Source organism: Orbicella franksi, chromosome 7, assembly GCF_964199315.1.
Source record: "Orbicella franksi chromosome 7, jaOrbFran1.1, whole genome shotgun sequence".
Taxonomy (NCBI): domain Eukaryota; kingdom Metazoa; phylum Cnidaria; class Anthozoa; order Scleractinia; family Merulinidae; genus Orbicella; species Orbicella franksi.
In genome coordinates this window covers 22,212,221-22,223,824 of record NC_138151.1, presented here as the reverse complement: position 1 = coordinate 22,223,824, position 11,604 = coordinate 22,212,221, and the positions used below count along the sequence as shown (strand labels likewise).

The window sequence follows — 11,604 nt, the reverse complement described above, 5'->3', positions numbered from 1 at the left end:
CAAGAAGTCAAGGAACACTTTCAGAAAAGAAAGCTGAAAGAGAAAGTTTACTATGATAAACACAGTGGTGAAGAGCTTCCACCCCTCAACAATGGTGAAAAGGTCACGTTACAGCATGGAAAGAAGTGGGTGCCAGCCACAGTGATCAGTAAGTACCACACACCCAGATTATACATTGTTCAAACACCAGTCAGTCAGAAGTCAGAAGTATCGGAGAAACCGCAGACACTTGAACAAATGCTGAGCATCGCAAGACATACCTACAGCGTCTGCGCACGATCAACCCAAGGCGTCACCAAACACCAACAGTTATAAAGTCAGTAAAGCACCTGTTCCTGCTACAAAAGTACCACCTCCACAAGTGCAGAAACCTCCAGTGCGTACTCGTTCTGGACGATTGGTCAAGGAGCCTGCTTACCTTAAGGACTATGAACATTAGTTTGCCGCTGCTTCAAACTTGGTGACTATGAACACTATTTAACCGCATGAATCGTGGACAGTGACTCTTTTTTATGTTCTTTGTTTCTTGGTGAACCTTTATGATTACTTAGTTTAGACCAAGTTCAGATTCGCGTTTTAAAAAAAACAAAAAAGGAAGGGAGATGTCATGTATGCGTCATCGTTTATCACCTCATCCGCTTATAAAGTTCAAAGGTATGATGGGAATAAAAAGTACGAGGTTGTGACAACATGGCGTAGTGTCTGTCGAGTACATAAGAAATGTTTCATCGTAGCACCGAGTTAACCTGCACGTGGGTTATACAAGCGGGCTTCCCAACTTGGCAAAGCCTGTCTGCAGAAAGAAAGGGGGCTTTGTTGGTTTTAAGAACTCCTCATTCTAAGCCGGTAAAATGTGCAGTGCTTTCGCGTGTTTATAATGGATTTGTTATTGTGAGTTTATTCCATACAAGCTCTTGCTCTTGTCTGGTGACCTATTCGTGTTTGCATACCCCGCCAACGAAACTGCCAGTATAAATTGAATTTACTTTTCTCTTCTTTGGCAGAAGACGACTCATTCTTATGGAAATCTTCGCGTTACACTAGTCAGATTCAATCTGCACTCAGCTTGTTTGCATAACATGACTGAGGTGCGATGTGCTCGTCATTTGACAAATCCTTGAGACAACTAAGGAAAACGCTTCATCCAGGTGTAACTTTTCTTTAACTATAATCACAACATATTAACATTAATCATCACTTTGACATACTTACACTCCGTTGTTCTTCATGGTGAAAGCGTATTAGGTTCAATGGTTGGATTCAAATGACGGTCAACCGTGAATGAACCAAGTTTTCCATCGTTTAATTCATCCGTCAATGGTTTCAAAGGATCACTTCCTGTTGATCCAAATTCAAGCTCCACAACAGCATATACACTACCAGATCTACAAATCAAAAATAATTAACATCAATAAGTCATCTGTTGACATACACATACTCAGGAACCTGAGATAGTTATAATTCATTATAACGGTTCAGTTCAAATAAAAGCTCTACCGCAACAGAAATACCGCTAGAACAACAATTTAAAAGTAATATTTAATCAACAGTTACATGTAACTGCACCGAGTTTAAGCTGAGTTTAAAGACCTGACTGTCTCACGCTTTAAGCTATTATTCGAAGAGCAGCACGTAACTATTCAATTCTATCCTTGAAAAACGTTTTTTTACACTTTCTCGTGCAGATAAATGTAGTAAAGTTGTTGCGTAAAATATGTTAGTCAGTGCAATTACCTGAATTCTTCAACATCCACTCGATACATTTGTTTTTCAGGATTGTAGGCGTAAATACTCCAAATCTAAAGTCAACCAAAGGGAAAGTCAGTATGTTTAAAAGTAAAGTGTAATTCACAACGAGACTGAGTACAACAAAATAAATGTCTAGAAAGACAATAATGAACAGTTTAAAATCAATTGATTAAAAAAGTAAGCGAAAGGAAACTACGAGAGAAGAAAATAACGAAAGAGACCAGACCCCTCAATAGAGAGCGACTATATATGAAAAACAAAAATAAAGAAACTATTTACGTGGCAAAAGTAGGGGTAACATTACAAAAAACATTCCAAAAATCAAGGCATCACTTAAAATGTTTTGAAAGGCACAAATTTAAAAAAAGCTAAAGGTGCCATTTACAAAAGTAACGCTATACACCATGACTTTCAAGCATATAATTTTGGTAAATATTTTTAATGCATAAAATTAAAATAACTTACTGCTGATAACAGGTTTGATTCTAAATCCTTGAACTCAGCTGATGCTTGATTTAAAAAGGCTTGCTTGTAGTCTATTCCTTGTATAGTAATTGCAACTCTCTCCGTTTTGCAATCACTGCCTATAAAAATGATTTAAGTTCATCAATTTAGGTTCATCGAAAACCTAGGCCAGTGGTTTTCTTTTCTTTTTTCTGCACCTGATTTTGTTGCCTAGAATACCGCCTGCTCAGATAAAAAGAACCTTAGACCAGACTAGAACTCCCCCCCCCCAACAGTGAGGGGGTTCTATGGTGATGTAATCAAGGACTTGTAATGGGCCTTATAAATGATTAAGTCACACGCTCAAAATTCATTACCTACTGACCTACCTACCTACCTACCCACTTGTATGAACTGAAAAGTGTCAACTCTCAGCTGAGTTACCCGCGAGTGTCTGAGAGATATTCTGTTACCGTCTGAAGACTGAATTTTATACTGAAGAATTATTATTGGTTAAGCTCAGTCTGTTAGTTCTAGACAAATTTAATAACAATACTTTCCAAACAACTAAAAAAAATAATTCAAAATAGTTTTCTTTGAAACTTCATGTGAATTTGTGTAAATGATTTTATTTCTATGTATGCCTCAAGTACAGAATGTTTAGAATACTTACATTTTATGTTAACAATACCAATGGCAGTAGCATTATCGCCAAAACCATTACTCGCTGTACATACGTATGATCCTGCGTCCTCCCTCTGTACATCAACCAGATGAAGCAAGTAACCAGAGGCATTGAACTGGCTTGCTGGGACGCCAGCTTTTGTCCAGGTGATGTTTGGATGTGAATCACCAGATGCATTGCATATCAGTGTGTGGTTCTGTACAGAGCTTGAACTAAGACTATGTTGAACCTCACGAGTTGGGGCAACAGTTATTTTTGGAGGCATTTGAGAAAAGCACATACATGCATATTAGAATGCAACAGCAACCCATCGTGTTTTTTATTTAATAATTAGACTATAAGCTGGAGATTTCTATCGCGTGATAGTTGAGGAGCGAGCAGCCAAAGTCAATTATCACGCATAGAAGTCGACAGCCAATAATCTAATGGTTTTAGTATAAATCTACTTGTCTACTACAACAAATCTAAATCCACCGAAAGACGGGTAATGATCTAAATGGATCACGCAACGTGAGGATACTGATAATTGCATCACATTGTGTTGGTTTTTGTGTGAGCGCCGTTGCATTTCAGTCAAGATATAAGCCGATTTGACGAGTTAATGAGATTTAATTAAGACTCTAAATCCTCTTCACAAACACTTCGAAAACGCAAAGAAGCGGCGGACATTTGTTAACAACTGCTAGGCTATTCACTATTTTCAGCAGAATAGGCAGTCATTATAGCGTAGCCAATAAGAGAACAGCCTTCATGGCAAAACACTAGTAGATTTATATTAGATAGAAATGTAAAAAATGTTCACACAATTTCTTTCCTTATTAGCATATGATTGAGAAAATTACTTAATAAAGATTGGCTGAGAGCACGTGAATTGATCGCTAATTTTTAATTTGCACCACGGTGCTACTACAAATTAAGGCAGGTGCATTGTTGTTCTTCTCACTCATATAGTAATCAAGCGTTTTTATGAAACCATGCAATCCTACCCTAATATTTTTGTTAAGTTAGTTAAGTTAAGTTAAGTTTTTGTGAGTTAGTCTTAAAGAATTCTAAAATATCACCCAACGAATAGTTTCTTATTTTGCACTCACATTCATATGATTACCTACAAGTACAGGTGCAGGTATATTTTTTAGGTGTCGGTCTTCACCTTCTGAACAATGTTGCGTCGATTTTTGGACATCATTGCAAATTGTTAGCTAAATTTTCATTCACTTGTTTTCGTTACAAGCCTTCATATGATTACCTGCGTGTACAGGTGCATATATATTTTTAAGGTTTCTGTCTTCACATTCTGAACAATGTTGTGTTGATGTTTGGATACTTTTGCAAATTCTAAGCTAAATTTACAGTTGTTTTTGTTCTAAGCCTTTTTAGTTCAATGTTTCATATCAAACTCTGTGTATTAACTGAAAAATGTTTTGCGGCCTGTCGATTTCTCATCTATGTCACTGATTATTCATCGATGCATTGATTACTCATTGACTAACTATTGATCACCAATTGATTACTCGCTGACTACACATATATATTATGATGTTGCATATCTATTACTACATCCCGCTAAATTTTTCTTTTTTTATTTCACCTGATTTTCCTGTTACAAATCTTACGGGACCGTTGCATTAAAATCTATATATGTCCTTGCACCTAAATATCTTTGTGATCTAGTGAATATCAAGGAAAAATCCCGCTACAATACGCTATCAAAAGACGGTATAATACGAAAAAGTTTCTAGGAGATTGGGCATTTGTGGTAGCAGCGCCGAGGACATGTTTTAAGCAGCTGCTAAAGACATATTATTCTAAGTTCGCTTTCTATTAATGTTAGATACCTTTTTATTGAATTCCATTTAAAATTTATTTTACCACAATTCTTAATTCTCAGTAGTCATTGAAAATTTATGACTTTTAGGATTAGTTTTATGTTTTATATCATGGTCATCGTGTAAAGCACAATAGCTTGATCATTTTATGGAAAGTTGCGCTATATATTATTAGTATAATTATTAAAGCGAACGGTTCGCGACAATAATAAAAGGCAAAACGGAATTGTATGTGCAAGGTTAAACGGAGAAAATAGCTTAATTAATAGGATTCCAAGACTTGACTCTCTGCTATTACATTTTACTGGCCATCTATGAGAAAAGCGAAATTGCGAACAAGAATTAATTGTTTATATTTCTAGATTTTGGACTTGAAATGGTTTGTGTAACTGTGAGATTATACTGATGACTAATCAATGTCCTCAAGGACTAAATATATAAATATAAATAATGCAATTAATGACTAATCGATGACCGAACATTCGTTTTCCTATCGACAAGAGATTATCAATACCTTGATAATCTCTTGCTATAGATTATTCATCGAATACCGATTGATCATCGGCAATAATCAATTACTAATCAACTGATTACCCATCGCGGATTAATTAATTCTGATATAACATATGAACACGGAACACAATCAATGTACATCGTTAATAAATAAACAAAAAAGTGAAAAGTGAAAAGCTCATGGTAATGTCGATACAAATGAGGTCACAACTAAGGATAAAGCCAAGGGATATCGCTCTGTCAATACGTACCGCAATGGAAATACAAGGCCGATGACGATCGGTACGGATCAAGCTTAGTGGCCTTTAAAACTATTTTAGACACATCTTCCGTAAGTCGTTGGTTGACTGGCCGCTGTGGAGAGGTTATTATAGCAAATGAGAGGCACAGTTAGTGGCGATCGTTGCCGATTTTGTCGCTGTTAGCAGAGTTCGGCTGCATGCGAGTGAATTGGAACCCACACGTGAAGACGTGGAAGATGCCAGTCCGATAAGCTATGCAGCAAAACTTAAGATTACGACAGACGACGATAAGAGAGAAAAAGAGTAATTTAAGTTAGTGTTCGCGTTCATCATAAATTTCAGCTGGAAGCTAGATGGACAGTTAGGAACAGTCTTTTCAGTGTTACAAGAATCCCCGATACTAGCAAAGTAAACAAAACTTGAAAACATTTCCGCGTAGCTACATACTTAATTATGCCTACGACTTCTTTAATTATTGTTTGCAGATGAACAACAGTCTTCAACAGAGCAAGACTCACAATATTGTATGCATAGTTAAATTTCGGTTTATACACAATATAAGTAGTTATGAAGTTTTAAATACTGCCATGCACTGGTGTGCCAGAAACAGAACTCAGCTGCTGAGAACTCGTTACTAACCTTTCACGTCAACAGTTACTCGGAAAGATTCCTCGAGAATTGCACCGCCACTGGTCCTGTAATCTATCGCGAGAGTGTAAACGTATTCATCATTTCTTTGGACGTTGAAAATCCTCAGCTCTTGATCATGATTAGCACGGGCGTCATACTTTATCTTATCTTTGAAGGGCGCGATCATAGTAAACCCTCCCTCAGTGGCGCCTCATGATGCTATTTGGTCTACCTGAACACTGCCAGGTCTCTGTCTCTTGAAAGCAAAGCTGATGATAGTTTCGCCAGCATTACCGCCGCAATTTTCCCATTTAGGAGATACTGCATTGCTGCTGACTCTTAGCACCACGATTTTAGGATCGTCAGGTTTGACTTGACACACGATCGCTGATTCTGAAATCACATCACACAGAAAACAACATCCTCATTGGACGTTAGGCGCCAATTTCAACTGTATCTAGCACTGAATTATCTGAAAAAACGAACATTTGAACCTTCAGCTTGATGATTTTCAATTTGAACGCCATAGGCATAAGCTTACTAGATTGTTGCAGTGCTCCAAAAACCCAAAACATGGACAACATCCATCGAGTAACACAAACAAGAAAAAGCATTCATTTTCTTTAAAGTAGCTCAAAATTGAACTAGGACTTCCTTTAGATGAAAAATTCAAGCTAAAAACCATTCAACAACAAGGACTGTTCGACGCCAAGCGAACAAGAAACGTTGTAATGGTTCCTAGTCTTTTAGCGTGCAGTGCTCCTGAAGCCTGGAATCCAAAGACAATTTCGGACTAAAAGTATGATGGAACCCTGAAATGGGCAATATAAAAACAGACCGATACAACCTAGGATGATTTGTTAAAGATGTCCTTTATTTCGGCTGGTAAAACCAGTCTTCTTCAGGTACAATGAGAATTTTACATTGGCAGGGGTGTTTTTGTAGTATATTTACGTAATACCGGAAAGGAACCGTTTCAGGAATTTCCGCAAGTTAGCACGATCAATCAATGAGCGGTGCACACATTTTGTTTACAATGACAGCGACTTTAATTTTATTAAAGCAATTTAAAAACTTATGACATGAAAATATTTTGGAGAAAAACAGTCTCTTCCAGCTGTTCACTACTTAGGTCGCAACGCGAAAGAAACGGCGGAGCAAAAAAGGAGAGAGAGGCTTGGTACGAGGAACGATCGAACGCCTGTGGTCGTAACTGTACCATTGCTGAAGAGCGGAAAAACGCAGTGGGCAGCTTTATGCGCATTCCTAACCCTACTTGCAGGCTCAGGCTCCATTTATAATGTCTCGGTTACCCGAGACAACCCTCCCAACAAGTTACCCTAGCCGAGGTAACTTTCCACTTATTTCTTTGTAAATTCAACCAACCGTCTACAAGAGGATCGCGGACCCGTCTCGGAGGGAGATACAACGCGGGTGGCGAGTTGTTTCGTCTCGGCATGTAAGGTAACCCAGGCAAGCGGGGCAACTTTTCTTCATATAAACACTTTGGCTCGCCTAACCGAGACAATTCTCGGCGTGGTGAGTGTCACGAAATGTCTAGATTTAGGATTTAAAGCAGAAATTCGCATCAAAGAAGTGAAAATTAACTTCGCAAGACCCACTGTGATCGAATGACCGAGGAAAACTCAAAGTAAGAGGGATATTTACACATTTGGTTATTCAATAAGGGTTATGAATAATCATGCGGGGTCAACTTTGACTCGGACTACAGAGACAACGTTTTCACATGTAAACGCTCGATAAAATTGCCTCAGGAGAAGGATTGTCTCGGGTACCCGAGAACATATAACTGGGGCCTTGGACAACACTGCGGGTTGCAATGGCGGAGAGAACAGTGATCTGCAATAAGGTACGCAAGGATGTTGCTCGGTTGGCTAATTTCTATTTGTAATACAAAACGGCTGTGGTTCCCCGATCTGAGATTAAACATTTCCTAAAAACAAGGTGCGTAATACAATTAGTGTGTTATGTTAGCGTCGTTCTTTTGGTTGTTTAATCTTCATGTAAGAATAATGCGCGTGATACGATTAGTGTGCCATGTCAGCGGTCATTCTTTTCGTTGTCTGATCTTCATGTAAGAACAATGCGCGTAAGCAATTAGTTTGTCGTGTTAATGGTCGTTCTTTTCAGAGCAGTACGATAAGTGTACATTGTGATTAGTAGTCAGTTAATTCAGTTTGAGGTGCTTTTCATGCGGCAATGAACGGGCCGTTACTGGCTGCCATTTAACCAATTTAAATAAAATACGGAATCTTATGTTTTCTTAATCGCATAAACATTATTGAATAGAAACAACAACATGAATTTCAAAGGGAGAATCAACTGCATTTTTAATACTTCTTTGGCTTGCATTATTTTCTTCATAATATTTTCAGTCATGATATGTTTGCCTAGCAAGTTCGTTATAGCTTTAATCATTTTTCCTTCGACTTTCCATTTATCTCTCAAATTCTTAACAAAAGATTAGTCGATATCGTGTCGTTTGGCAATCTTGTACAGTCTGTTAAGTCTGGGACGTAAAATTCTATAACCGTCTTGCCAATAAGTTTTTGAATATTGATTCCTTGGTCGCGTTGACGTCTTGTTCTTCATTTTACTGCGTTTATTTACGCTCGCGACAATATCGTTTTTTTTTGTTTGTTTGGTATTTTTTTGTTTTTTTAGCCTGCGTAGCAGTCTTTTCCGTTTCCCTTCAGGCAAGCGGGAGTCGCGCGAGGGCACGGGAACAGAGGTAACAAAAAAATTAGTGGCAGGGGGGAGGGGCAGGGAAGGAATGGAAAAGCCTGTTGCTGAGCCCAGACATTTTACCGAACGCCCCTAATTACTTTCGCTCCCTAGGGGCGTCAACTGTCACGTCAACTGTCACACGAGACCCAATCATATTGACTTCCGGTAAAATAAAAACCGCGAAAATTTTAGCGCTTAAGTCAGCAGGGTAATTTTTCGCGGCTTGAAAAATGTAGAGGTATGGCATCCGATAATTGCCGTGTTTGTTAGTGCCCAAAGGAAGTTTGGAAGTTTCTCTCAAAAGGAAGGATATTTATCTAGCGAAAATCTGTTCAAGCCTTCCAACAGAAAAGATTTTCGTGGAGTCGTGTTAGCCGAAGTTTTGAAAAAGACAAGCATTTCCATCGAACGTAACAAAAATTTTTCCGATCGCGTTTGCAATCCCTGCGCCGGCAAGAAAAATCCGCAATCTGGGCAGTCTGTATACTTTGATGGAAGGAATATCACAGAAAACTCCAGAGAAACGGAAGCAGTCCACAAAAAGACTGTTTGGAGAGCGTACTCCCGATGAAAGAAACAAATCTCCGAGTGGGAAGGTCCAACGCGTGAAATCTGCAGGGAAAATTGCGTCGTCTTGAAAGCTGAGTAAAGTGTTGACAGGCCAGACACGACTCATAAGCTTGTGGCGTGAAGAGTGACCTCTAGTTATAGTGACCTCTCGTTATAGTTTTGCTCTCACGAGTATATCTCTTAAAGATTTTCCTTTTTCATACGAGATAAGTGAAGGTTCTTTGAATATTTCTCTAAGCAATGGTTGGTTTTGAATTAAATGCCATTTGCTCATCAAGATGTTTTTGAGGTTAGGCCACGCCGGGTGGTATGTTGTTACAAAAGGCAGAATTTTCTTTCGCACTTAAACGGTTTGTTGTAAAGCCGACTTCCGTTCAGAATTCGCTGTCAAACCGATTGATCTTGCTTCTGCTATCTGGTCTTCCATTAAGCTTCGAAGAGGACAGATAACTAAAATACAGGCCGAGTCTTTCGACATATACTCTTTGACACGAACGAAGAATTGAAATATGGCACTTTTACCAAAACCAGTTGGTGAAACCGCCAAAACATCTTTTCCGTTGAAGAGGCTCTTAACGGCAGCCACTTGCTCTGCTTTTAGATTAATTGATTTCCCGTTCTGCGAGAAAACTTAAGCAGTTTCCTGAAGAGCAAATTCAAAAGAATTATCTTCGACCACTGGCCATATTTGATCTGATCTGAGCTCTGCAATTGTCGTGATCGATCTATTGCGCGGGATCTCTTGACAAGCTGTTGACATTGATCGTTTTGATTGACGCTCCATTGACCAATCGTTATGCCTAATTGCCTCCCGTTCGTGGACGAACGGCGTTCGGTAAAATGTACGGGCTCAACAGCAGGTTTTTCGTTTCCTCCCCACCCCCTCCCCTCTGTTCCTAACTTTTTGCTCTCGCCCCATGCGTTCGCGCGACTTCCGCTTGGCTCTCGGTTTCTCCCTCTTAGAGGAAACGGAAAAGACTGCTACGCAGGCTATTGTTTTTTTGTTTTGTTTTTTTTTTTTGTCAAACTCGCCCGCTTCTAAATGCCTTGTTTCTTCGGCCTTTTCTTCCTGTTCTTCACTATTGTTTTCTTTCTCAGGAACGCGCATCTTTCGAAAACATCTGTTAAGCAAAAATTTCCGTTTTTTCACCGCCGCTTCTGCGGCATCGCCGTAATCCATAGAGTCTTCATCGACAAAACGAGGTAGGGTTCTCATTACTTCCTTAACAAAGCACACTAACTGCATTACGCGCATTGTTCTTACATGAAAATCAAACAACGAAAAGAACAACCGCTGACATGGCACACTAATCGTATCACGCGCATGAATACACAACCAAAAGAACGACTAGTCATTTATCGTTCAGACTTTTCAAACGTGTTGGAATACAATTCGAATAGATCAATTGTTTCTTTCAACACAACAGGAAATAGCAAATCCGCGAAAACGACCTCCGGAACAAAGGCTCAATGAAATAAAGCTTAGAAATTGAAAGTCAAAGGAAAGAAAAGGTTGAATCAAATATAGCTGAAAAAACTGCATGTTCAACAACTGTTAAGGTCAATCTAAATTCCTTTCTGAGACATCTCGTCCGTTCCCTTGAGAAAAATATCTAACATCAATCAAAGCAATTTTAATTTAAACTTAGATTGAACTTAAAAGTTCACTACACTGCGCAATAATCGTATCGTTCTTAAAAGAACGACCGCAATCCTTGGGTTCATCCTCAACGTCTGAGGCTCTGAACAGCTAAACTACCAAGTCATGCGCCAGGATGTGTTGGATGAGATCAAATTATAAATTGGTCACGGGTACCCCAAATCTACGCTTTGATTGGCTAAGGCAAATACTGTTAGGAACCACTGTAGTTGTAAATGATTATGTAGCGACACTGTACATAAGACAACTAAACTGAACTTTTTAGTCAGATGAACAAACAAATCAGGTTGTGCGAAAAACTTAAAGAACCCACGATCGATAACAAACGGGAATAAGAAAACGGCAGCCCATTTTTTGGCCATGAATGAACGATGATCGATCTTGTATAAATCATATTTTTCTGTATACAAACAGTATTGATTAACGCTAATCCGTGATTTCAAGTAACACCGACGTTTACATCCCCCTTGCAAACTTTTAGATCATGGTAAAGAAATGTTCAGGTAAAAACAGCTGGAGCCAGAGTGTTTGTAATGT

The 11,604-nt window shown here is 38.8% G+C and overlaps 1 protein-coding gene across 3 annotated transcripts in view; it reads right to left on the bottom strand.

Moving 5' to 3' along the window:
• LOC145492301 (fibroblast growth factor receptor 3-like) overlaps positions 1 to 6,839 on the bottom strand; it is an 81,305-nt gene extending 74,466 nt beyond the window's left edge. Inside the window, exons 1-2 of one of the 3 annotated variants that reach the window (XM_081471724.1) lie at positions 6,631 to 6,839; positions 6,099 to 6,561 (exon numbers count right to left, since the gene is read on the bottom strand). In XM_081471724.1, coding sequence (XP_081327850.1) covers positions 6,099 to 6,276 — 178 coding nt within the window. In that variant the 5' untranslated portion in view covers positions 6,277 to 6,561; positions 6,631 to 6,839. The remainder of the gene's footprint in view (positions 1 to 6,098; positions 6,562 to 6,630) is intronic. The other 2 variants (XM_081471723.1, XM_081471722.1) reach the window with 2 other exon arrangements.
• Positions 6,840 to 11,604: the final 4,765 nt, after the last annotated feature.